At 66.3% G+C, this 26,600-nt stretch overlaps 2 protein-coding genes across 3 annotated transcripts; both read right to left on the minus strand.

Annotated features, from left to right (window-relative positions):
- Positions 1–1,684: 1,684 nt before the first annotated feature.
- On the minus strand, positions 1,685–5,619 carry LOC138061422 (somatomedin-B and thrombospondin type-1 domain-containing protein-like; the record flags this gene model as incomplete). Its single annotated transcript, XM_068911504.1, has 5 exons — positions 1,685–2,783; positions 2,905–3,060; positions 3,152–3,242; positions 3,330–3,512; positions 5,403–5,619. Coding segments are annotated over 5 exons (753 nt in total), but the record flags the coding sequence as incomplete, so codon positions are not given.
- Positions 5,620–7,559: 1,940 nt separating this feature from the next.
- On the minus strand, positions 7,560–26,292 carry SLC25A1 (solute carrier family 25 member 1). Of its 2 annotated transcripts, none has more exons than XM_068910980.1 (9): positions 26,116–26,292; positions 13,657–13,764; positions 13,178–13,277; positions 12,282–12,420; positions 11,396–11,480; positions 10,955–11,059; positions 10,229–10,344; positions 9,586–9,659; positions 7,560–9,099 (listed from the first exon to the last, which is right to left on the minus strand). In XM_068910980.1, the coding sequence occupies exons 1-9, from the start codon at positions 26,225–26,227 to the stop codon at positions 8,985–8,987; spliced, it is 954 nt and encodes a 317-aa protein (XP_068767081.1). In that variant the 5' UTR covers positions 26,228–26,292; the 3' UTR covers positions 7,560–8,984. The 2 variants fall into 2 exon arrangements, with proteins under 2 accessions (XP_068767081.1, XP_068767080.1); XM_068910979.1 differs by lacking the exon at positions 26,116–26,292 and adding an exon at positions 18,471–18,507.
- Positions 26,293–26,600: the final 308 nt, after the last annotated feature.

The following is a 26,600-nucleotide window of genomic DNA, read 5'->3' on the forward strand; positions in this document are numbered from 1 at the left end:
TCTACCCATGCCGTGGTCCATCTGTGGTCTGGTCTGTCCACGGCATGATCCATCTGTGCCCTGCTCCATCTGTGGCCCAGTCCATCCATGTCCCACTCCATCCACAGTCTGGTCTATCCGTGGCGTGCCAGTGCTGTCCATGTCCTGGGCACCCAGGGGGTGGGAGCAGCAGCCGGTGTGATCGCATTTTGATGGGGACTGTTCTCTCCTGCTGCAGAGGCGGCATGGCTACAAGCAAGCTGAAGCAGATCAAGTTCTCCGAGGAGGAGAAATTCCTCATCCTGGAAGAGTTCAGCCTCCACAAGGACATCCTGATCCCTAAGAGCGGGTGATACAAGAACACGACGGCCCAGCAGTGGGCCTGGGAGGAGATCGCGGCGGCCGTCAATGCCCTCAGCCCCCTGGTGCAGCGCACACCTGATGAGATCCGCAAGAAGCGGCACAACGTGGTCATCGACGCCCAGAAGGAGCTGGCCATGGAGAAGCACCCTCTGCTCCAGCAGCAGCCCCAGGAGAAGCTATTCCACAACATCTTTGCGCTCTTCAACAAGCCAAGCCCGGAGCTGCCGGATCGCTGCTCTCGGGCTTGTCTTTTGGATCGAGCCCTGCCGGTGGCCCAGCCGGACCCGTGGCGCCCCTCTGCGCAGCCCCGGGCATGCTGGAGACCGCCCCGGACTCGTTCCTCCACGGCCAGAGCGATGCTCGCCCCACGGCCGCCCCGGGCGCAGCCAAGGCGCCGCCGGGTGCTGAGGGCACGTTCGCAGAGGAGCGCTTCCTCGGCGCGCCCGGAGATGAGCCTGGATCCAAGGAAAACTTCTTCCAGGGAGGGTCGGGTGCCGGCATGGAAAAGAGACTGCTGGCGGCCGGGCGGGCCCCCGCGCCGCCCTGCGGCCGAGGTGCCCTTCAGGACCAAGCGCCCACCGAGCCCGGCGCTGGGGTGGCCTTGCCTCGGCGCGACGGCCGGCCGGGCGGCGCGGAGCAGCGGCCCCGGCAGCCCCGACGCGGGGCCGTGTCCCCCCGCAGAACGGTGAGGTACCCGCGTCGGGTCGGGCCGGCCGGGCAAAGCGCGGCGGGGCTGCGGGACGGGGTCGCGGGCCGCGAGAACGGGCCAAGCTCTGCCCCTCCCGCCCAGCGCCCACCTCAGCGCCTGCCGAGCCCCCGACGCGGGGCGCAGCCTCCCGGTCCCGTTCCCAAAGCCGGGGGGGGCCGGGGCCCCGGCCGGCGCAGCCCCGGGCTCCTTCGCCCGCCCGGGAGCCGCCCGTGCGCAGCTTCTCAGCCCGACGCGTGCTGCAGCCACAGCACGTTCCCAAAGTCGCTGGCGCTGGAGCTGGCGGTTTCCCTCCCCGCCCGGCCGGCAAGTAGTTCGGATTGAGCAAAAAAAACAAACCAAAACAAAACAAAACTTGCCCCGTTTTGAGTTGATGAGCGATGCTTCAGCTATTTATTTGTGTCTCATCCTTTGCCATCTTTCCAAAACACACGTTTTTTTCCGCAGGAAAAGGGCCCGGCTGTCCTCCCCGCGGCTCCGAGCTGTCAGCGCCAGCCAGGGAGAAGGGGCGCCCTTCCCGGGGGGTGACCCCCGCCGCAGGGCAGCCCCGCGGGCCGCCGGACGTGCCCGGCCGCGCAGGGAGGCGAGGGAAGACCCCGGGGGGAGCCGGCCCGCTGCGGCCCCCCGTCCCCGCGCTAACGGCTCCATTTCTTCGCCCGGGCAGCACGTCGGCGCCGGGGCTGCGCCCGGGCAGCCGGCGGAGAGACGGGGCCGGCTGCGGGCGGAGGCGCTGGCGCCGCAGCAGGAGACCTCGCGGCCGCGGAAGGAGAAGGTCCTCCTGGGGAAAGTGAAACTCCTCCTGGGGGCCGCCGCATAAAAGGCGACGTTTTCGGGGCGACGTTTTCGTTTCGCTGCCTTTGCCCCCCCGTTTCAACTCCCGCTGCACAAACGACGCGAAGCAGAGCCGGGGCGCCCGCCGCAGCCCGCAAAACACCTCGCTGCGGCCGCGCGGCTCACCCAGCGAGCGGGGCTCACACGGGGGGCCGGGGGGCCCCCGCGCCGGCCGCCTCTGCCCTTTCCCGCGGCCCCGAGGCCAGGCTGGGGCGGCCCGTCCCGCGCAGGGCGAAAGCGGGCCGGCGCCGCCGCGTCACCCGCGTCACCCGGCGAGGCTGCACCCGCCACCCGGCAGGGGCGCGGAAGTGCCAAAGCGCGGCGGAAACCAGCATTTCTTGCCGTTTTTGGCCCGTCCAAAGATGCCGATTTCGTCGCCGCGTGGCTGTCAAGCCCCGGGTCCGTGCCCCGCGCCCCCGGCGGCGTTCCCACGCCCCCCGCGCCGCCGCCTGCTCTCGCGGGCGCCGCCTCAGCCCGGCCCTCTTCCCCCGGGGCCCTTCTGGCCGAGAGGGTGTCAGAAACGGGGCGCTGGCGTCGCCCTCGCGCCGCTCCTTGAGGGAAACGCAGGAGGGGAGCCGGTCCGCGCCGCCGGCTGCAAGGCTGCGGGTGGGCGCCAAGCGCTCGCGGGGACAAAGCGGCCCGACTGCAAGAGCCGCGTGCTTCGAAAGCAGCCCGCGGCTGTGCGCAGACCGCGGTGGAAAAGAGGGGCCGGGAGGGAAAGCCGCGCAGGCACGGCGCAGGCGGCGTTTACCCTTTCCTTCCTCCGGCTCCGGCGTCGGCGTCTCGCCTTTCCGGGGGCTACACGAAGAGGAGGGAGCGCGGGGGGCAGGCGCAGGGCTCCCGCAGCGCCTCCCGCACCCACGAGCCCTGGCAGCCGGCCACGGCCGCCGCCGTCCAGAACGTCCTGGAAGGCAAACGCGGCCGCCGGGCTGGAGCGGCACGGGGCGAAAACCCGCCCGAAAGCGGCCGCGGGAAGCGGGCCGAGCCGAGCCGAGCCCCTCGGCGGGGGCGGCCCCGGCACCCACCTGGCCCCGGGCAGCCCGTCGCCACCACAGCGGGGGCGGCCGGCCGCGGCCCGCCGGCACTCCACGCACACCCGCCGCCCCGGCCGCAGCCGGCTGCTCCAGGCGCGCCGCCCGCACGCCGCTGCCACCTGCGTCAGCCGGAAATACCCGCAGTAGCTGCGGAGGCGGAGAGCGGCCCGTGAGGGAGAAGGGGCCGCGGCGGTCATCGTCGTCGTCCCCCCCACCACCACCTCCCCGTCCCACCTACCTCGGCGGCCCGGGGGGCCGCAGCGCGGGCGCTCCTGGCCGGGCGTCCCCCAGCTCCCGCTTGAAGGAGTCGGGGAGGATCTTGGCCACCTCTGCCGGGAAAGGAGCGGCGGGGTGAGGAGGTGGGAAACTGGGGCCGGGGGCGACGCCGCGCAGGGAGACCCCGGCGCCCGGGTTACCTCTCGCCGTCCGGCACAGCGCGTCGTCCCCCAGGCAGCCGCGGCGCTGTTTGAGGTCGGGGCAGGGCTGCCCGCCGGGCCGAGGCGGGAGGGCGACGTGCCGGGCGCGGGCCCTGCTGCCCACGCCGCACGGGGAGCTGCAGCCGCTCCAGGGCCCCCAGGGCCCCACCACGCAGTCCGGCGCTGGGGGGCGGCCGGCCGGCCGGGGAGGAGGAGAAGACAGCTCGAGTGATGCAAGAGACAGAAGGAGGAGACGAGGGCGGCAGCAGCGGCAGAGCAGGGAGACGGGGGGGGGGGGGAACGGCGCAGGCAGGGGGGCGAAAGCTGGCCCGGCCGTCCCCCACCCTCTGCCCAGGCCGCACGTTTTGTCCCATTTCTCTTTGACGGGCGCTCGGCCCCGCGCCGGTGGCCGCCTGTTTTGCACCCGCGGGGCCCCACAGGCGCGGAAACCTCCCTCCCTGTCGTGGGGCAAAGCCAGGCTAAGCCTGGGGGGAGCCGTCCCGCCGCACCAACGGGAACGGTCAGCAGAAGCCCGGAGCCCAGACGCCGACGAGAGGGGCAGGGGGCCTGCGGGACGGGACGGGACACCAGGCGGCGGTGCCCACCCGGCCCCCTGCCCCAGCTGCGCGGACGGCACGGGAGCCGACGAGGCGCCGGCCCGAGGCCTCGCCGGGCGGCCGAGCTGCGGGCAGGCGCCGTGCTGCCGGGAGAGCGGCACCGTGCGCAGCCCCGGGAGCCGGCCGGCTTTTCCTCGCCTTCCCCGAACGGCCCCAGCCCAGACAGTGAGAAGAGCGGATGGGACCTCTCCTTTGTGACCGAGGTTATAAACGAGCAATCGCATCTCCAAAAATCCCACGGGGCCGGCTCAAAACCCGGGAGATGTAAAGGCGCCGTGGGGACCGGCTGCGCACGGTGCCCCCGTGGGCACTTGCATCTGCGAGGCGAGGGGCAAGGCGGGCGCCGGGGCTCGCTGGGGCCGGCCCTGGCAGCGGGGCGCGTTGGGGGCCGCAGGCCAGCGCCCGGCCCTGCGCCCGCAGCTCGTCTCCCCGACCTCCGGCCGGGGGCTGCCTCTAAGCCAACAGGGCGCCGCCGCTTTGTGCGCCGCATCCGGACTCTTTTCTTCTCCGGCAGCTGCCAGGGCTCAGCAATCCAGCTGAGCTGGGAGCGGGCTAATCCCTGCAGGGATTAGAGAGGGCTGACTGGCACTATTTCCCGGGGCTGGCGGCGGCCGCGGTGGCGGGCAGCCCCCCGGCCTCCCCGCGCAGCGCCCGCCCTCGGCGCGCCGAGCAAGGGAAGCGCAGCGTGGGTTTGAACCCGACGCTGCCCCGCTCGGGGGTTCCTTCACCTCCGACAGGGACTGAATGCCCCCCCGCGGGGCTCTCTCATTGCACAGGGAACAGTGGGAATTTCTGAGCTAGAAATGTGAAAAAATCGGGACACTGCTCCAAATCCACCCGGAGAGACATCCCAACGCACGGCCCGTTGCCCCACAGAGCAACAGGCTGGTAGGTAACAGTAAAAACCCACCACCAAAATCAGCAGCGCAGGCTGCTGTTGTCTCTCCGCACCACCCTCATCCCTGAACGGCTGCACGCTTGGGACCTGCTCTGGTTTCAGTCATCTTTATCAATCGGCCTGAAAAAGAGCTTGTGCCTGTCCCCAGCCGCCTGCCCTGCCTTGCGCCCGCAGCCAGCGCCAGCCCCGGCAGCGCTTCTCCGGACGGACAACCCTGGGCAGAGACAAGGTTACTTTTGCCAGGCCGCATCAAGCAAGCACCTGCTGCAGTAAAACCGTGCAGCGGTTCCTTTTGACCCTTCTAACATTGTTTTTAAACAGACACAGCCTGCTCTCCGCCGGGGGTCGACGCTCGTCCCTGCGCTACCTCTCGGGGAGGGATGGGTCCAGACGCCAGAAAGAAACGCCCGGGGCAGCACCGGGAGCGCCGCGGAGAGGGGCCGGCGCGCCGCCCGGGGCCCGGGAGCGCAGCGCTGCGGCGCGGCCGGCGGGAGGGGCCGCGGGAGCCGCCAGCCCCGACGCCCCGGCGAGGGGCGCCGCTGGCCGGCGGGCACTCACCGGCGCGCCGGCACGCCGCCTGGTAGTCCTCGCAGCAGTCGCCCGCCTTCTCGCAGTACGTGTCGCAGTAGCAGCGAGCCCTCCCGCCGCCGGGAGCCGAGCACTCGTTGTTCCTCCCGGGGCAGCAGCGGTGCCCGCATCCCGCCTCGGCGGCTCCGGCGGCCCCGGCCAGGCAGGCGGCGGCGGCCAGCAGCAGCCAGCCCGCGCAGAGCAGCCGCCGCCGCTGCGCCGCCGCGGGGAGCCCGCGGCCGCCCGGCCCCGCGCGGCGCGACCGTGGGAGCGGCCCCGGCCCCGGCATCGCGCCGCGCACCGGCACCTGGCGGGCGGCTCCGCGGGGAGCGCGGCGTCACCCCCGCCCGCCGCCGCCGCCGGGAGCCCCTATCGGAGCGCGGCGCCGCCCAGCCCATGGGCCGCCCGCGCCGGCGCCTCCCGGCTCTCGGCCGCCGCCGGCGCGCAGCGGCCCCGGCCCCGGCCCCGGCCCCCGACCCGGCCCCGGCCCCAGCCCAGTCCCCAGAGCCCAGCGGCTGGGAGCCCTGCCGCCCGCTGCCCCGGGAAGCGCGGGACCTCGAGCTTCTTCCCTGAAGCTGGAGCAGCCACCGCGCGCGGACCCAGCCGGGTCCCCGGCGAACTTGTAGCTTGACAGCTCGTAAGAGTGATTTACTCGCAAAGTAAAGCAAGGGGCACCGACCCAGCTGCTGGCGGGCTGGGCAGAGCAGCGCTGGCTCCCCCCAGCCGTCGCCGCCTTGCTCGCCGCGCTGGGAAGCAGCCAGCGGGGTTCGGTGGGGACGCAGCTCCCCAGCTGCCCACGGACAGAGCCGTCCCGCCCGAGGGATTTTTTGCAGCACGGGCGCAGGAACGGGGACGTGGGGCCCTGCGCGCCTGCAGCGCCGCCGCGCCCCCGTCTCCTGCCAGGACGCAGGCCCACCTCGACCCCCTGCCGGAGGGGCTTCGGGCCAGACGGGGCGAGCCCACGCGCTGCTCCCCAAAGCAGCGCCTCGGACAAGGCAGCGGGCGTTGAGCTGCAGAGCAGGCGGCCGCCGAGCCGGGCTGCCGCCTCAGCAGGCCCGCACTGTCCTGCGCACGCCATCCGTCCCCCGAGCAGCACCCGAGGCGGCAAAGACGACGCGGGCCGAGGGAGGGCGCGGACTGCAGCAGGCTTCGGCTCAGTTACGGCATCTCACGGCTAGGGAGCCGTCCGGCGGGCGCGACGGCGCGAGCAGACGACGCGGCACACATCCCGCGCAGCCCGGCCGCCCACGCCAGCCCGCAAGCCCCCCGCAGCCGGAGCAAGAGGAAGGCAGCCCCAGCAAGAGGAAACGCGACCCCTGGGCGCCGGAGCAGCGGACAAGAGAGCTGGGACTGGAGGGATTAGACCCGAAGGAGCAAAGCCACGAGCGCTGGGCCGCGGCACCGTGCAGCCGCTGCAGCCTGGACTCCGGCCGTTTCCCGAGTCGAAGAGCAAAGCAAGGAGCAGGCGGCTCCTCCAGCGCCGCTTGCTGCCTCGGCGGGCCCGGCGGCAGGCAGTGGCGAGGCGCTTCGAGCCATGACCTGCCCAAAAGCATCACAAAGCAGCGCCAGCTCCTGCCCCGGCTCCGTGCAAGGGGAAACAACCATTGGCGGCTGTTGGCTACGCCCCGAGGGTGACCTGCACCCGAGCACCCGCGGTCCAGCCCCGCGTCCGGCGCACCAACGCCCGGGCCCTCGGTGCTGCCGTGGCCTCTGCTCGCCCCAGCGCGGGAAGGGCCGGAGCAAAGGTCCCCCCGCAGCGAGAGAAGCCGTCAGCAGGCAGCTCCGGGTCGCTGCCGGTGCCAGGCCGGCCTGGGAGAGCCGCGCTGCAGCGCCGGCCTCACCTCCCCGCCGGGGGGTCAGAGGGGATCGAGAGGGGAATCGCAGCGCCCGTGCCAGCGTGGGAACCTCCCCAGGTGCCCCGGCGGCAGCAGCCCCCCCACGGCAGTGCTCGGAGCCGACCGCGGGGCGGACGGGGGACGTGCCAGGAGCTGCGCGCGCCGCGGGCACGCCACCGGAGGCGGGCGCAGACGCCGAGCTCCGGCCGGCGCGACAGACCCACGCGCGAGGGCCTGGGCCCAAACCGCCGCGCGCGGGCCTCAGGGCTGCTCGCTGCCCTCGGGGGCGCTGCCCGGCCTCCAGCACAGCTCCTGAAGCCAGACTGGTTTTATTCAAGTTGCGAATGTAAAACAGAATTAAAAAAAAAAAACAAAACCAAACACCCTTCACTGGCTTAAGAGCAGAAAGCCCTAAAGTAAATCTTTTCCCGGCTTTCCCCTTTCCTTCTTCGCCCTCCCATACGCTAGTGTTAAGGCTGCATTTGTTACTGGCAATATAGTAAAGAAAAAGAAGATCCAGCCCCAGGTCCCCGCTCACCAGCGCCTTCTCCTCCTCCCGCGGGAAGTTTTGGCACGAATCTGGAACGGCCGAGCTCTCAGCACGGCCAACGGCAGCGCTCCGGTCCCTCCGCCCGCAGCGCGCCGCCGCTCTGCCAGCCACGGGAAACGCCGGGCCGCGGCGGGAGAGCGGGGCAGGCAGGGAATGTGCAGAAGGAACGGCGGGGCTGAGGGCGGGCGCCCCAGGCCCGAGTCTGAGACGCGGTGGCACCTCCTCGCCCGTCTCTCACGCGCGGTGCAACTGTAAACATCAGGCGCTGCGCTCGCCCGGCTGGCGCTGAGCTCACCCCAAACCCATCCCCTCAGGAAGGCAAATCAAGGAGGATCGTGCAATTTTGGGCAGCATGTGCTCAGCGGCCCAGGAGGGCTGAGACCCCTCCCGGCCGGGGGGAGCCTGGGCGCCACGGACAGCTGTGCCCCAACGCGCCTGCGGAGCCGGGGCGGCAGAGAAAGGAGGTTGCTTCCCCAGCGAGCCCCGGGGCCAGGGCCGAGGGTTGCCGTCGGGGCTGCCTTCCCGCGGGCCGTATGGTGCTCGCAAGCCCAAGGCGCTCCGGAGGCGCTGCGAGGCGAAGCGCTTGGCTCGCCAGCTGCAACGGCCACGCAGGCGCTTGGGCAAGCTCCTGGGACAGCTCGCTGGCGGCCTCTCCGGCCACCCCAAAAGCAGGGGTCCTGGGGCAGCAGGGAGCTCTGCTCGAGGGCGATCCCTCGCCGCGAGCTCCTCGCTGCCGGGACCGCGGGCACCGCAGGGCCCCCGGGACACCTTGCCCTCGACAGCTGGTTCTCGCAAAGGCAGGAGAAACAGCGCTGGGCTCAGCCTAGCCGGGGCGGCGGGGCCGGCGCTCCCCTCGGGGACGGGAAGCGACTCGTGCCACCGCCGGCCGGCAGACCCGGCTGCCGGGGCGCTCGCAGACGGCTTCTCCTCCCTCCCCGCTCCTTTTACTTAAACTTAAACTAATAATTTAAACTGCTGCACAACTCCTTCCTATAAATAAAGGTCATCAGGTTGGTGAGGGGAGGGCTGGGGGGGCTTTCCCAGCCCGCGTGCACGCGGTGGGAGACTTGGACCCTTGGCAGCGCCGGGGGGGAAGCGTCCGTGCGGTTCCTCCGGGGTTGGTCATCTTTCTCCAGCTGTTGCCTCGCGGTGGTGGAGACGGCGCGGCTGCCCCGGCCCGCGCCACGCTCAGTCAGTTTTCCACACCTTGTTGAGGAACTTGACCACTTCGTCGTAGATGACGAAGACAATGGCCACGTCGAGGCAGACGCGGCCCAGGCGAGGCACCGTGCCCTTGTAGAACCTGCCGGGGGAGGCGGGGGTGAGCCGGGCGCCCGCGCGGGGACGCAACGGCCGTGCCCCGCTCCCCGGCCCTGGCTCGGCAGCCTCCGCCTGCCGGGACAATGGGGCAGGGGGGCGGCATGCAGCGGGGTACAGCTCCCCCGGGCCGCCCTGCCCACCCCGGGAGCGGGACCCGGGCACCGCACCGCCTCCCTGGAGGTTTGCCTGCCCAGTCGGGCCCGGGGCAGGGTGCAGCGGCCAGCTGAGCCCTGCTGGCTGCCTGGGGAGGGCGGCCGCGGACCCCCACCCGGGAGCAGCCGTCGGCGGCCCCAGGGACAAGGCAGAAGCTGCAACGCGCTCATGCCCCCTCCCCAGCCATTCCTTCCTATCGCCGCTCCTCCTCTTGCGCCCAAACCTCACCCCAAACGCCCCCCTCACCCTCGCGGCCCCCCAGGCCTGGGGCCACCCCGCTCCCCCCTCAGCCCGGCACCCGGCTGTGAGTGCTTACGCCAGGGGCCCTTCGTATTTCATGATCTGGTAGGCACAGTCCCAGGTGCTCTTGTACTTGTGCGCTTCGAGCCCCTGCGGGAAGGAAAAACACGGGTCAGAGACGCGGGGCCGAGGAGTGCCCAGGACGGATTTGGGGAGAGACGCAGGGAGGTGGAGGTTAATTGGGAGGAACTGATCCTCTCTGCCACTTTGGGTGCTGGCCCTGGCAGGGACATATTCCATGTCTGTGCGTATACCTGCCAAAGGCACAGCCACTGCCGTTTAGACTAAACCATTTCAGAGCACCATGCTTGTCCTCCAGGCCAATAAGGACAGAGCCCACCACTTCAGGACTCCAAAAATGCAGAGTTCTTTCCCACATCTGCCATGGCTTCAGGAGCCTGCCCCAGGAGCTGCAGGACCCAGAGCAGCGAGTGACTCAACCACAGCAAACGCAGAGGGGTCCCAGGGCCGCACAGCAGGGGCACCATCCGCTGAGCTTCAGACAGGGGTTGCTCTGGGTGCAGCCCTCGAGAGCCAACAGGGTCGGTCACAGCTCGGGGGTTTGGGGGTCAAACCTCTCCATTTCCCCCCAGCTAAACACCCCAGAGGAGGCCAAGGATCAGGAGGCGACAGGGACTCCCACGTCACTGGTGCCATACCTGCATCCTGGTTTTCACCACGTCCAAGGGGGTATTGCCAAAGACGCTTGCAGCTCCCGCAAGGGCTCCAAAGACCCCTGTGACGAAGGGGTTGATGACCTTGTTGGGATCATCCCCTGGAAAAGAGGAGAGAGTAACACAAGGGCAAGGAGCGAAGGGCAGAGCACTAGCACGAGGAGACACAGCGAGAAGTACAGCAGAAGCAATGAAGCCCAGGAGGCAGGTCCCCGAGTTTCGCCGGCTCGCGGGCAGGGTTAGCACTGTGCAGTGAGCAGGAGCCCCAGGGTGTTCGGAGGGACAGGAAGGAGTGAGGAAACCCCAGAAGAGCGGTCACTGGTTGCTGGAGGCCAGAAGACATTTGTAGAGGGAGCAGGGCAAGCAGCAACCCTGGGCGGGCAGAGCGGGGCTGGAGATGAGCACTGTCTGGTGATACCAGCCCTGGAGAGCCAAGGAGCTGGCAGTGCCAGAGCCCCACGCAGCGCTCAGGAGGTGCAGGAGGGTGGTGCTCCAGCTGGGAGCCCCAGCACTGGGCCGGCTCGGCCCTGTGACCTGGGGGCACCCCTTCCCCTTGGCCTGTGTCTTCCTCCCCTTCACAAAAGGCCAAGAAGATGGAGGATGCTTTGGTGGAAAGGCCAATCGTGTCCCCTGCAGGTGGGCTCAGGGAGCTGGTGGGCACAGCTGGGGCAGCCCGGGGAAGGCAGGGCTGGGGGGATGGTGGCTCAGTACCTTTGTACCAGTTCTTGAGGGACGTCATGACGAAGAAACGAATAGCCTGGTTCGATCCTTGCTTGAGGACGGTCGCAGTTAAGCCTTGGTAGGTCCCCTTTAGCCCTGCAGCAAGGGACAGTGTCAGAGGGCAGCCCCAGCCCCGTTCTAACCACCGCCCTCTGCGACCCGCTCCAACGGTGTCTTGCACGGCACCGCCGCGTCCTCGGACAGACACGAAACCTCCCTGTTGGCCTTCCCGTGCTGCGAGGGCGCTCGCAGCCCTCGCCAAGGCTGGAGGAGCCCTGCTGAAGCAGGGACAACCTCGCGCCGCAGGGCTGCTCCTTCGGAGGTGGCTCCCAGCCCCGGCAGCGAGGGAGCAGGTCCCAGCCCATGCCCCGTCACCCGCCTCCTGCTCCATCCCCGCAGCGCGGGGGCACCCGGGGGCCCTGCGGGTCTCACCCTGTTCCCGAACGATCTCCCTCACGCCATGGAAGAAACCACGGTACTTCGGCTTAGGGGAGCACTGGTCATGGATAAACTTCACCTGTGGGGAGACAAGACGTTTATCCCAGCTGCAGTGAGAGGAGACCAGTCTCTGAATTAAAGAGGCTGCAGGCCAGCTCTTGCTTTACTCTGAAGACAGTCCTAAAACCAGAGCTGAGCCGCACGGTCGGGGGACACTGAGCAAGGCTGTGCAGGGAAGTCTGTGCCCCCAGACCAGCAGCACATTTTGCAAAGTGAAAGCTGGAAAACTGAAAACAGAGGCCACAGGGATCACGTCCACGTGTGAATCCGGAGGTGAGATGCGGAAGCAAGGAGACGACCTGAGTGCGAGAGCAGGCAGGCCCCAGACGAGGACGGGGACGCACCACGGGGAGGAGAGGCTTCAGCGTGGGTCACTGCATCCATCTCGGCAAGCAACCGGGCAGGTTTTACAGGTTAAAACTGGTGATGGCTCCTGAGCAAAGCCCAGAGGGATTCCTCCTCTGGGAGCAAGATGATGGGGAGGGGACAATAGCACTGAGGACTGATCTCTCCCTTATACTTTCCAAATTCAAGTCTTCCCCTAGAAACCAACCAGGCAGAGCAAACCCACGCCCTGCCTCGTGTCCCCAGAGATCCACCACGAGGGGGCACCCGAACCCAGAGGATCTCCAGCTCCACCTCACTCCAGATCCATCCAAGCCCTAGGCTGGTTTCTCCACACTCTGGTGGGAGAAACACCAGAGCGGTGTCAAGGTGCTCCTTCCAAAGCAGGACCCCTCCGGCTCCCTGGCCAACACCGCCAGCTACTGCCGAGGGGGCACCTTCCCCTGGCCAGGGATGGCTGGTTTCCACCTCCTACCTTTATGGTCTCCATGGGACACACCACCACCACGGCCTCGGCCACGCCGGCGCCCAGCCCGCAGACGAGGCCCCGTGTGCTGTCCAGCTTGCCCTGCTCATCTCTCATCTGGTTGCTGAGGAACTCGAACATGCCGAACCTGCAGAGGAGGCCACAGTGCCAACCCCGAGGGCGCAGACAGGGCGCCAGTGCCATCACCAGCCCGGCAGAGCTCACGTGCCGAGCAAAAGGAAGGGGCCAAACGAGCCCAGCGCCAGCGAGAAATGGGAGGGTGATGCCAAGGACCAGGTGGAGGCATGGCTGATTATCTGCCTAGGGTCCTTCTGCAGGCAGCTCCCAAGCACCCTGGCTCAGGGCCTCACTGCCGGCCGTGTGTTACTACGGGGGACAGCAGGGCTGCTCTTGCTGGGTCCGGTCCAGCGGCCACCCATCCTGATTCACCACCGCACAAGAGGACAAACACGGATCCACAAACGCTTGGCCACCACCACCCAGGAAAAACCCACCACATCGCAATGACTCGCTTCCCTGCGGGGCCAGGCGCTCTCGCCCCGCTGCCGGGAGAGCTTCCCTGGGAGCCAGGGCTTCCTGCGGACACTGCCCCAAAAAGCAGCCAGCTCCGACAGGGAGCAGCTCAGGACACCGGGGCCGAACCCACGCCCCTTCCCCAGACCTAAAACCATCAGGGACTGCTGCCTGGGTCCGCTCTGCTCCTCGGGGTGCCCCGACAGACCCCGCTCTGTCTCCCCACACCGCACGTGCCCGCGGCACGGCTGGCACGGCCACAGCCTGCCAGGTAGAGCGGCCTTCAGCATCCGTGACCCGCTCCCCAGGCAGGACAGCTGCTGAGAGACGGCCCCGGCTGCCTCCTGCCCTTCCACGCAGGGGACACCTACCTCACGGCGGCCTTTGGGATGGAGCCATACACCAGTGAGCTGAGGCCCCGGTACAGCCCGCGAATCCCATGGTCGCGGACAGTCTGCTTCACACAGTCACCTGGGGCAGAGCACACGAGCAGAGGCATCACCCAACGAGCCGAGAGCACTGCCCACGCGCTCACCTTCCCCCAAGCCGGCCGCGAGACCCGCAGAAAGGCCTGTCGCCATCCTGCTGGCTCCGTCCCATGTCCCTGGAGAGCCTCCAGATCCTTCAGACCAGCTCAGGCAGGGCTGCCACTTCGGCGCAGGCCACGCAGCACCCTTGCTCAGCCCGCGTGCCCAGCACTGCACAAGGGCCAGGCTCGCCCTGAGCCCTGCTCATGCAGTGCTGCACCTCAACTTCTAGCTGCCAGTGGGGAGCAAAAGTTGGTGCTGGTGGCCCCATGCAGATACATCCCATCTTAACTGCCCACGCGCTGCCCAGGCTCTGCACTCACCGATGCCCTTGTACCGGGGTGGGTTTGCTTTTTCATCCAGCTGCAGCTGTGTCTTCACATACTCCGTGGGGAATGTAATGCAGATCTCGATGCCTCCCGCGAGGCCACCTGGAAGAGAGAGCAGGGGATACATGGGGCTGGGAACGCAGCCGTGCCTGCGGCGTTGCGCCTGCCCCAGCACCCAGCGGCTCAGGCACCATGGGACACACCACCACCACGGCCTCGACCACGCTGGCTTGGACGGACAGACTGCTTGGACGGACAGACTGCGGCCCTCTGGCTCCCGGGAAGGGCCAGGTTTCCGTGAGCACTTAGCAAAGGAGCCTTTCGCTTTGGAAGCCGCTCATTTCAGCGCTCCCTGAAACAACTGCTCCTTCACTGACCGGCACCTTCTGTGCAGGTGTCTTCTCCATGACAGCGAAGAAGGGGCCTGCTGACGGCCGGTGTGCTCAGGGCTGGGCTCGGGCTGCCCCGCGCCACGGGGCCCGGCTCGCACGCAGAGCACACCACGAGCAGTACGTTGGCATCTCTGGCCGCGGGCCCAAGCCCTCAGTAGCGCCATTTTGAGACTGCAGGGACCTTGCCTGCCTGGGAGGCTGCAGCCGGACGAGGCGAGGCCAGACGGACGGACACCCACAAGCTCGCACCAAGCTGCGGGCAGATGCCGGCCAGGGAGCAGGAGCTCCTGGGTCAGGGCCGCGGGGAGACGGAGCCCGTGACCTCGCTGCGCCTTCCCAGCGTCCCCGGAGGGGAGAGCAACGGCCCTCTCACCACGGAGCTGGGGGAGGCCGCGGGAGGTTGCCGGAGACCTCCGGAGGGGTCGGATAAGCGACAAGCAACAGAAGAGGGAGCTCCGACGTTCCTTCGCCCCGGCGCGCCTGCCAGGCGCTGCTCCGGCCTCTCTCCCGCCCTGCTCCTCCTCGGCTCTCCAACACCTCCGTGAAGCAAGAAAGGTGGGAGAAAGCTCTGTGCGGGCCGTGCACAGCAACCCGGAGCCTGCGCGCAGCCGCAGGGCCCCGCACCACCGCCCGGGGCCAGGCACCGCACGGCAAGGCAAGGAGAGCCGGCAAGGGGGAGCGGACAGCTGAAAGGGTGGGAAAGGGGCAAAACGTTGCACCTGCAGCAGCAATTTCAGAGCGCTCCCTGGAAAGGCATCTCTCGTCCCTTTGGAGCCCCAGCAGCGAGGTGCCGGCGTGGTGACTTACAAACGAGACGAAGGCAAACGGCCCTGCGCTCCCGGCCCCGCTCGGCCTTTAGCCCCCGGGCCGCAGCCCTGCTCCTTGCACCAGCTGCTCAGGCACCCTGCGCTGCCCGCTCCCCCCTCCGCCCCGGGGCTCGCTGCAACACCAAGGGACTTCAGAGCATCCGAGGGGTCACGCGCGCACCCCCCACCCCCTAACCCTGTTCCTACTGCAATGCACAACGTACACCCCAAATTCAGCGGTGCTTGCCCTGCACCCGAGAGCGGCACGGGGCCTGCGGGACTGGGACGGCACGGCCCCGACGCGCCGCAGGGCAGCGGGACCTGCCCCTCCTTGGCTCCGGCGGCCCAACGCCCCATGGGAGCCCATTTGCAGACCCCCCGCTGCAGCGGACGCCCCATTACAATCAGTGCCATGCTGCGCCCTGCAAGGGCCCGCGCTCACGCAGCGGAGGCTGCTGGGCGTTGATTGCACTGCTTGAAGACGCTCCTTCCGCGCGCTGCAGCCCGCGACGCTGCTGGCATCCGCACGGTTGGCGTTTTTGGCTCAAGGTGATTTTATTCCTCTCCGCACACATGAAGCTCTGGAGGGGAGCTGCTGCACTGACCCCGGCTGCCCGCGCGGGCTGATCTCTGCCTGCTGCCCCCTCTGAGGACGCGGTGCCAGACTTAACCCTGGCTGCGCTGCCCACTGGTGCTTTGCCTCTGCCAGAACCACTTCGCCCAAACACGACTCGAGCTGAAACTGCTACAAAAGATCAGCGGTGGGGGGGGGGGGAAGCGCCTGTCATAAGGGCCGGTGGGTAGCTGCATCACGAGAAAAAGCACGCGAAGTATTTGCCTTGGAAGAGCGGCTCCGCAGCAAAACCCGCCCGGCGGCCGGAAACCCGGGGAAGCCGGGTTCCTCTCCGGCAGCTGGGCCGAACGACACCGCAGCTCGCTTCCTGGCTGGGCCCGGCGGGGCGGCGGGAGGGCGGCGCGCACGCAGCCCCCCGGCCCGGCCCGGCGCCCCACGGCACCCAGCACCGCCGGCTCGCCGCAGGGCACGCCGCCGCTTATCAGCAGGCTCCCAAGCGCCGCGCGAGGAAGAGCGATAGCGGCCCCAGGAGCGCGCTCGGAGGCGGCGGACGAGGCGGCGCTGCCGCTCCTGCCCTCCGGGTGCCCAACGCCGCGCCGCGCGCCCTGGGCCGCTCCTGCGCTGGCCCCAGGCCTCCAAGCAAAAATCAGAGGGCGTTTCTGAGAGCACGGCCCCGGCCTCCTCAGCCCGCCGCTTGCTCTCCTGGGAAAGGGGGCCAGGCAGAGCCCCCCGGCCCGGCCGAGGCGGCCGCTCGCTGCGTCCGAAACGCAGGGAGAGGGGGCCGCCCTCGGGAAGGCCCCAGCTCCGGGATCAGGGGATGAAAGGGGCAAGTTCCTCACGTAGCGCTCTGTCTTCAGGCCTGCCGCCAGCCCTCCGCGTTTACAAAGACGACCCGTAACCCCCCAGAGACACCCCGCAAACCGCAAAACCCCCGAGCGCGCTCAGGCTTCGATGGCTCCTACTTTCCCTGTTTTTTCTGCCGCTCGTCTCGCGGGTTTGGGACCGGCCGGGGGCATCCCCGACAGGCAGGCAGGCAGGCAGGCAGGCAGCCATCACGCGGCACCGTTTTCCCCAAGGGCAGGAAAATCCCCCGTATGCCATTTGGGAGGAAAACCAACCGCGCTGCACTCCCTTCTCAGCGGGCCGGGACTCACCACCACACAGCTTTCTCCTACTCTTTTCCCCAGACACGAGAAGCAGCGGCCTCGTCCTCCCCGAGGCGCCCGGGGGACGGCGGGAGACGCCAGCCCCCCCCCGGGAGGGGGCCGCGAGGCGCCTCCGCAGCGACGCCGGCCCGGGGGTCCCGGCGCTCCGCCGAGCGCGGCCGAGCCAGGGCGCGAGGCCAGCCCGGGCTGCCCAGCAGCGGGCACAAAGGCCTCTTGTCTGCCCTCGCAGCCCCTTCGCGTTCCCAGGCGGGGAGACAGAGCCGCTGAGCCCCGAGGCAGCCCAGGAGCTCGCCCGGCTTCCAGGACTCCTGCCTCCGCTAGGCAGGTACGCCCCAGAAGGGAGCGACGGGCCAAACGGCCTTTTGGGCCCCCACCTCTCGCTTTGCCTCAGCGGCGCGAGGGGAACGCGCAGCCAGCTCTGCAGGACCCGCTCGCGGGGCCCGACCGCCTCCGGAGCGCCGCAGGGCTCTTCGCCGCCGGGCCCTGCCGAGGCGCTTCCACCCCTTCTCCTGCGCTGCGCTTTCCTAGTCTGGAACGCTTTAAGAGCCATAAATCATCTGTTCCCGCTCAGCGCCGCTGCTCCCTCCCTTCGGGCTGCGATGACATTACAACGCCAGCCGAGGGGCAGAGCTGACAGCAGCCGCACGCTCCTCCGGGCTCCCGGGCTGCCCGCTTTTAACCGTTTCCCACCGGCTCTCCTGCACCTCGAATGCTCACTTTAGCTCCTGTTGGTAACTCAGCATGGGCGATTTGTGTCACTGTCACGGGCCAGGTTACCTGTGCCAACGCCAGGGGCTGCCGCCCCGGGGCAAAGGGAGCTGCTCTGCTCCTGCACTGCGTAACCGGACGGCACTTCCAGTCCCCCCAAGGGACCCCGGAGACCCGGCTACGGCCTGGGCAGTCGCTTCATCCTGCTGCCCGCGGTCCGCGTTAGGCACCAAAGCTCGGGAGCTGGAGCGTGGCAGGCGGCGCCTTTGGAAACGGCACCCGGCACGTCCCTCTGCCGGCGCTGGCCACGACTCCTGCGCTGAGCAGCCCCGCGTGCCCTGCGCCTCCCGGCCCGACCCCAGCTGGCGGGGGCCGCGCCGTGTCCCCGCTCCTCCCCTTGCCCCTGCCAGCACCTCCCGGGGCCGAGCATCGGGGAAAACATCTGAAACGCAAACAGAAGTCCAGGGGGAAAAACAGCAGCTGAGGTCAAGGGGGGCCAAGGGAACGGCAGAGGCGACATTGGGGGGGGGTGCCGACTGCGGGCCCTGCAGCCGCCTGCGCTCAGGGCCGTCGCTCGCAACGCATATGCGGCTCCAGCGCATCATCTCGGCAGCCACGCGGGACAAGGACGTTTGCCCGCCCGCGGGGCAGAGGCAGGGGTTCTCTGCTCCGCACCGCTGGCAAAGCTGTGCCCACGGGGTCCCAGAGCACCCGGGGGCTCCCGGAGGGCTGGCAACGCCTGCAGCCAGGGTGCTCGGCAGCACCAGGCAGGACGCCCAGCCTGCACCGTTGGTCTAGCTTGGGACGTCAGCGGAGTCTCTCGTCACAAGCAGCACGCTCAGCTCCGAGAGCAGCAGGAGCCCAAGGCGCGTGCACGGGGCCGACCATGCCGCCAGCTCGTTTCACGGCTCTCCTAACGGCCGTCGCCTGGCAGCACACGGCAGTCACCCCCGGACTCGAACAGGGAGCTGGATGCAAAAGATCTCCCCACCCTACAGTCACCCGAGAGAGCGGCCGCCTGCGGGGACACGCTGCTCGGGCACCTCGCAGCAAACGCCGTTACCGCACAGGAGACCGGCCGGCGGCACCGAGCAGCGGGAGCCGGCCTGGCTCTGCCGCTGTTTCGCAGCTCCCTGGAACCAGCCAGGCAAAGATTGCTCACCCCGCGGATGACTGTGCATCATGACTCGAGGGCAGCCCGACAGGCCTCTTCTGGGGAAACACACCCAGAGCAGGATCTTTCCCCGCCTCTGCTTGGGGACACGTGCGGCTTGCAGCGCCAGCTCCCCTCCCTGCGCCCAGGTGTTGCTCAGCATGCTCAGGCAGCAGCGGGGCCCGGCCCCAAATCCCACAGGACGGCGCCCTGAGCAGGGACTCGAGAGGCACCTTGGGACTTTGGGCAACGTTTTCTTCTCTTTTCCTCTCCCTGCAGAGACAGGGCAGCACAAGCCACCCGACGTCCAGCCCCTTCCCGCCCTGGGACGGAGGCTGACCGAAGGTACTTCTCTCCCCTCTCGGCTTCCTCTCCCTATGCTGTTTTACTCCAACAAAACCTGCTGCTCCACTCCCTGCAAGCCACCTGAGCACCGGCTCCTTTCAACACATCTCCCTTGCCAGGGGCGCAGAGGGCTTTGCAACCTGTTTACCCGGACTTTAACCGAGCACGTTAGTTCTTGCAGCACTGCAGAGTCAGCATGAGCAGCCAGCACTGATCACTCAGGAGGTGAAAGAGCACGAGACACACACAGCGAAGGCACAGCCCGGACTCCGAGCCAAGGCTCGCAGCTATTAGCTGGATGCAGCAGAGCCAAAGGAGCAGGGACGTCCTTCAGGAAAGGTCACGCTCTCCCCTTCTGCCCAGCCTCGGGGAGAGGGCATCTCTCGCGGGGTGGGGGGCTTCCCTCTTCCCCACCTTGCTCCAGCTAAGCGCTCCCCGGCTGGGGACTGGCTCCCTGCGTGCGGCGAGCCTGCGAGCGCCTCGGCTGCAAACAGCCAGCAAACCCAACTCGGCAGAAGCAGCTGGAAAGGGCGAGCAGGAAAAAAAATATGCATTTGTCAAAAAACAACTGCCTTTGTTTTCCCCGAACAGCTTGCAGCCCTCTGCGTGGGCAGGCCAGGAGAGTTACGCGAGGACACGGCCGCAGCTCTTGAACGCTGCTCTGGAGGGCTGGTGGGAAGGAGGGAAGGGTTGGGGCTTCGGGGACAGCGCGAGGGCCCTGCCCCAGTGAATCCCCCGCAGCGTACGACGGCACGAGCACCACCAGACATTTCACTAATGATCTCGCCGTACCCGGCCCGGGCCTCCGCCAACACAAAGCCAAGTCACAAGCAGCTTTTCGGCAGGCCCTGGGGACGCCACCAGCTGCCCTCTGCCCAGCCGTCCCGATGCGGGACCCCAGCTCGGGCTGCAGGATGGCACCAAGGACGAGACGGGCATCAGGGCAGGGGGACGCGGCTGGTGGGGTAGAGGGGTATCTGGGGGAGATGAGCAGCGCCCAGAGCAGCACCCAGCACCGCCCCGAAGACCGGCACAAACCGAGCGGCCGCAGCTGGAAGAACCGCCCGGCGAGGTACCCTCACACAAACCCTTGCTGGAGGCGGGCGCCCCCGCCAGCACCCACTGTCCTCTTTTTGGAGGCAACAGGGGCTCTCATCAGGGACAGGAGGGTGCAATGGCCCTCTGGGCCTGCAGACGCGTCCCGCTGTGGTCCTGCAGCACACCTTCCCTCCCCTACGCCAGCGGGGCAGCAGGTGTCGTCACCGACACCGCGGCTCTGATGGAAAGCAGGCGCCTGCCTGGAGAGCCATCTCGGCCTCTCCGTTTCAGGGGCAGTTTCACGTGCAGATGCACAAGCACCTGATTTCCAGGCAAAGAGCTCCTTCTGACTTCAGCTTTCACAGGATCCTTTCATCAGGCCAGCGTAACCATCGCTAAGGGTCTGGCAGCAGCGGAGCAGAGCTGCAGCTGCAGCACGGCCAGGGCAGGGCACCTGCGACGCAGCCCTCGCGGGGGGCGCTGCAGCTCGACGCCCCCCTGGGAACGAACAGACCAGCTCTTAGCTCTCCGCAGTCCCTAGCAGCGGAGACGACCGATCCCTGGGTCCCCACCTGCACGGGGGCAGCCGTCCTGCTTGCAGAGGGTGCAGGGAGGCGCGAGCGAGCGGAGCGGCCGAGCCTGGAGACAGGCCACGCGGAGCCGTGGGAGAGCGCCCGGCACTGCCTCCTGCCTCGCACACGCCGCCTTCCCGCCTGAGGGTACGTTGTGCCTCTCCCCGCTAGCCGAGGCATCCTTCACAGCTGCGAAAACAGACCAAAGCCCATCAGCGTGCTAACAATCCAGGAGTCACCGGTTTCCAGCTTACTGCCGTTCTCTGCACCCTGTCTCCAACCGCGTCCTCCCCGTGCCAGGCCCTCTCCCCGCTGCAGAGCCGTCAAGCCCCCTCCCAGGCCCCCCAGCGCCAGCTGCTCTGCACCTGAGCCCTCACCCACTTAACGTCATTAAGCTAAACTCCGCAGTGGAGAAATCATTTCTCCAGCAGTGAAACTGGTTTAACAGGCTTCCACCCTCCCTGCCCCCTTCCTCCTGCCGCTGCAATTGTCTGTGGGCCGTGGTGTGAAGTGGGATCAGGGAAGGAGCCCAGCTCCGAAATCAGAGCCAGGCACCATGCCTGGGATGCCTCTGCCTCCGAGAGCCGCCTTTGGGCGCCGACACAGCCACCAGGGCTTGGGGCCAGTCTGGCCACGTGCTCCCTGCGGCGGGCTCGCTCCCAGCCCTCCTGGGCCGCTCCGCCAGCGCGCCCCAGGAACCAAGCATCTCAACGGCTTTCACTTTCCATTTGAAGCCCTCAGAGAAAATCAGCACTGGGCTGCCCCATGGAAAGCCACTTTGAAAGGCACGGAGGACGGGCAGGACCGTATTCACAACACGGCTGCTTCCTTGGAACCGGCTCACCAGGCGATTACCTGCATCGCTGCTAGGAGGAGGGGAAAAATAAGCATCCTGCAACAGGCCATCTTTACTCAGAAAACATCCATCTGCAGTGCTGGAGGCGTCCAGGCACCTGGCACACCTCCTATCTGGCCTAGGGCAAGGCCGGCAGGGAGCACTGGGTTTCATCAGGTTCATCGGTAAATACATACGTGGCTGCATTCGTCATGGTAACACGCTATGGCCAGGCTGGCCAAAGCCTGATACCCGCATCGGGGATATACCGAATACAAACATGAAACGTGCCGCTGTACTCTGCGCTGTCGGGTGGGTAAACAGCCCTGTGCAAACAGCGCTGCGATAATACTGTGGACCAGGATGGAGTAACTTGTCCCTAATCTTACTGGAACTGTCCTGTTTCACCAGGCTGTCCTCTCACAACTCCCTCATTCATCTTTTCTTTGCATCTACTTCAGAATTGGACAAAAATGTAATCATTCATTTTATAATATATTTTAAACCTCTTGGCTCTAAGTAACAGCAAAAGCCGTTTCCTTTTGTCTATGGTTAGAGCCCCCTCTGCCTTCAGTGCTGACATCTCCACCAGGGCCAGCCAAGCCCACGGTCCGGGCTCGCGACCTACCCGCACACCGTTCCCGGTACCCCAAGGCCCAGCTCTGCAGCCGGTGCAAGCGCAGAGGCCGAGACCCGCGCAGGGGAAATGCCGGCTCCTGGCCAACCCATCATCCCACTTCAGGTAGCTACTTAAAAATGCATCCTAAATCTTTCTACAGGCAACCCAGAGCTGACATCAGAGCTGAGGGCTGCTAGACACTTCCCCAGGAAGGTCAACGGGAACTCGGCCCCAGCGCAGCGCAAAGGGGCACAGCCAGGACTGAGGTTTCCTGAGGAGTCTCCGGTCCCCCACTCGCTGGCACGGGGATGGAAAGTGCCCAGACAGGGCTCCAGGTACAGCCTGAGTACGGGGCATTTAGCACAGCCGATCCCAGCAGGAACTATTAACCAGCTTCCTCCATGGCTTGGCTGACCACGGCTTTGCACACCTTGCACCCCGAGGCGGCTGCCTTCGCCGGTGTTAGCGGCACAGGCCCAGCTCTGCGGCTCTGTGCAGGTGGAAGATAGTAGAAACACTATAAACAGGCTGGCACCTTAGCTAATTCACAGCACTAGCTGCTCTGATATCAGATGCTCTGATATTTCATTTCAGAGCAATTCGCTGGTGATTTCAAGCAAAACATCTCTCTGAGGGTTTTGATTTGGCCCAGAGATGTCAGTGGGTGCAGGGATGGAGGGAATGACAGCTGGGGCCTGACTGTGCAAGGCACTGGAGCACAGCAGGAAAGAACAGACAGCAAAAATCATCTCCCGATGACAGGAGGTGACCCCAGGACCTCAGCTGACAGAGACAGGGTCACCAGAGCAGGGACTCTGCATTGGCATGCACTGCACAGGGCCGCCAGACGTGAGATGCTGCAACATCCCTGAGCTGTCAGCTCGCCGTGTTGATCATCTCGAGGAAGACGGATGGCTCTTTCTGATCATTTACGTCAACCAAGGGAAAATGGTACCCTGCAGAACGTCAAGCTGAGCATCAGATGTGAAAAATCTCAGAAACACATTTCAAGGCTTAGGTTTAACCCCAGCTCACCCCGAATTAATTTGGGCCGAAGAAGCCGAGCGGCTCAATGCAGTTTCCCAGTCCTGGGCTTTGACAGCCTCCTCTGCCCCAGCACAGTCTTCGAGGCCTCGAGTCTGCTCTAAGTGACTGCAGTAGCTGCAGACCATGAGGGCTCACAAGCATGCAAGGACGTGCTCGAGGGCAGCATGCTCCTTTTGCCCCACTCCCCCCCAAAAATAATGGCTATCAGAAGAGACACCTCCAGCAACTGGATCTCCAGGGGAAAGCTCCTCCCAGCACGACACATGAAGACCAGCAGACTTAGCAAGACTGGTTCCCTCCGCACTTGCTGATCCTTCCCATGGCCCTCAGAACAAAGTGCTGCATTGGGCCCACCACTTGGATCCCCTAATTTAGCATCAACGTGTGCGTGAGGGGGGAAGAGTACATCTCCTACTCTGCTGTGAGCCCCAGCAGACGTTCACGTACATCTCAACAGTAGAAAAAGCCAGCAAACACACAGGGCCCACCCCCAAGCAGGACAACCTCCCTCACTCCTCCCCAGGAGGCCCTGGCAGCCCAGAGGGACTTGGCACATTGGAGAAAGGAGTCCTACTCTGTAAGGAGCAAGTCACAGCTTTCACACTCAGCCCCTGACCTCCCTCTTCCGTGGAAACAAGGTTTCCTAAGAGAGATCACATCAAGGGATTAGCAAAGAAGGGGAAACTAGATACTTTCTTTTCCAGCTGATCCCAGGCTCCCTGCTGAAGGTGCATGCTAAATGCCCTAAGGTGATGGCCCTTCTCACTCCTGCCAGCGCTCTTGGTGAGACCTCAGTGCCTACCACTGAAGGGCACTGCCATTTCCCAGTGGTACTCAGTGTATCTGGCAAACATCAGAGCAACAGCCACAACCATTTCTAGCTCCTTCCAAATCAGGAACAGCGTAGGACAGCATCTAGGAGTGCTGTCTCCCTGGCCAGGGAAGGTTATGCGTAGGCAGGAACAGCAACAGCGCACCAGTCCACAGCCCTGCTGGGGGGATGGCTCACAGCGGTACCAACCGCAGGCCAGGAGCAAGGCAGCTGGTAGCTGTGGGAGGGAGCAGACCCCAGGCTTCAAAGCTGGCTAAAAACAGAGCAAGGCTGTACTTAACTCCGGGCAGGGCAGACAAAGCCTTTCATCAGACAGCCTCTGCTAACCAGGAGTGAAGTCCTCATGAGGAGGGCAGGAGCGAGGGAGTTTGCTTCCTACACTGAGACCAGGACCAGCTGTGCTGGGCTCTAAATAATCCTCTGCAAGCTGGTCTCAAGCTGACCTAAAAGTGTTGTGGTACCCAAAAGCCAAGCAAGGAGACCTCCAGGGAAGGTGGAGACATAGGCGTTATTCATTTCGGCACAAAGCCTGTCTTTGTGCTTACAAGTCAGTCTTTTAACCAAGCTTAAACTAAGGAAGGTTATGTTGAACTTTTGTGTCATACAGCTGTGTTGTTTCTGATCCAATATCAGGATTCCCAAACCGACTTCAGAGTATCAGTTCAGAGCTAGGCCAGGGGCTCTTTCCCTTTCAAAGGGAACATAGGGATAAAATAACAGTAGGTACCAAAACCCACCAGGCATTCCTCTGCTTAAAGGGAAAGAATTGAGATTTCCCAGAGCACAGTACCTCTAAAGCCAAGTCCAGACAGTGACACCTGTCCAGCTGACCAGGACAGTCGCACCGCCTTTGTGTGCTCGGGCTACGCAGATGCACTGGCCAGCAGCCTTCTCAGCAGAGGCACAGGCTGTGCAGTCACAGCAAGGTGAACTGCTGCCCTGGCACACAACTCCAGAAAACTGAAGTTGGACAAATACAAGCCCATTTGCAAATTACTTTTAACTTTTCCTTCGTCTTTTGTGACAAGTGAAGGACGAGAACTCCCAGCAGCAAGAGCTCCACTTCCATCTCTTAGGGAATGCCAAACTCGTACTGCTCACTTCTGGCAGCAGATATCCATCCATGGCGTGATAGTGGCCGGGTATTTAACTCCACTGGTGCAACTAGGACAGGGCAGCTTAAATAAAGCACCGTAGGATTAGTCCACTTTGAATACCTTTAGCTCTCCAAAACATAGCGCTTTGGAGCACAGACACCTGATGGGCAGATAGACAGTTGCGTGAGAAACCCCAAGAACATCAAACACCTTCAGGTCAGCACAGACATCCTCAAACAGCACCGCATACCTCCAGCAAAGGGATAGCTGGCTAGGCACAGACTGGGACGCAGAGAGTTAACACCAGCTCTCTCCCACTTATGTGGTTCTTTAATGCAATTAGATGCCACAGAGACTTGGCTGGGACTTCTGCCCATTAACCAATTACACTGATTTGCTGCATATGAGGAAAGGACTAGCATCTCAATAAGGTCCCTCTTCCAGTGCTGCAGCCTCATACAGACCCAGCCAGGGCTCCTCCAGGCGAGGCCACGCACAGCTTTGTGCTACGTTGCTCAGCCTGACTCCGGGCAGAGGCTGCAAGCACCTCGTCCCCTTCTTTTACACCTGAACACCTTCCAGGCGCACCCACTGCAACGGCACACGGGCGAGAAGGGCAGGTCCTGTGTTACAGCCTCTTTCACAATAAGCTGATAAGCAATCTACAGCTGATAATTCCCGATTAGAGCTACACGAGAGCTACGAACGTCTCCGTCTCCTGATGTACTTGGTCCAGGCAGGGAATAAAGCAACACATGGCGCGCAGGCGGCAGGTTAGCGGAGACCAGGAAGGCAGCACGGGGAGCAAGCGTCACGTCTTTCCCACCCCAGGCTTGGATTAAACCCCTACGAAACAGGGCCCAGACCGGCCGGGTGCAGAGCGACCCCCGGGAGAGGGGCGGCAGCAGACGCGCCCGAGCGGCACGGAGCTCTAGACGGGCCCGGCGGGCCCCCCTCGCCCCCGCCGGGGGCTTCACCGCAGCCAAACCCAGGCGCGCGAGCCGCCGTGGGCCTGCCCAGGCCACGGGCCGCCCGGGGCGGGCAGCGCTCCGCTCCGCTCCCCCGTTTCGGGGGCCGCTCGGAAGCGGGCGGGCAGCGCGGCCCGGGCGCAGGGCTGAGCGGCCCCTCCGCCCGCTCCCCAAACGCCGCCCCCCGGCCCGACCCGACCCGACCGGACCCGGCCCGGCCGCGCCGCTCGGGGGCCGCCGCCCCGCGCTGGCGTGACGGGGACGGGCCGCTGCGAGCCCGCCCAGCCGCCGCGCCCCTCACCTGCCAGGATGGCCTTGCCGGGGTGCGTGAGCTTGGCCTTGCCGGCGGGGGCGGCGGCGGCGAGGCGGCGGGGCCCGGCGGCGGCGGCCGGGGGGGCGGCGGCGGCGGCCATGGCCGCGGTGCGGCGCGGCCGGGCGGCGGCGGCGGCAACGGGGCTCTTTCAGGGCCGCGCCCGCCGCGGGGCGGGGCCGGCGGCGTCACGGGCTCGCGCGAGGCCGCGGGGCGGGGCGAGCCGCCCCCGGCCCCGCCCCCGGCCCCGCCCCCCGCGGCGGCGGCGTGCGGGGCCCCCAGCGCCGCTGTGACCTGGAACCGCCCCTAAACCAAAACCGAACCAACACACACCAAGCAACCAACAAAAAAAAAGCAAAAAGGAGAGAAGAGGGGGAAAAAAGCAAAAAGGAGAGAAGAGGGAAAAAAAAGCAAAAAGGAGAGAAGAGGGGGAAAAAAGCAAAAAGGAGAGAAGAGGGAAAAAAAAGCAAAAAGGA

Source organism: Struthio camelus, chromosome 17 (assembly GCF_040807025.1).
Source record: "Struthio camelus isolate bStrCam1 chromosome 17, bStrCam1.hap1, whole genome shotgun sequence".
NCBI classification, from domain to species: Eukaryota; Metazoa; Chordata; class Aves; order Struthioniformes; family Struthionidae; genus Struthio; species Struthio camelus.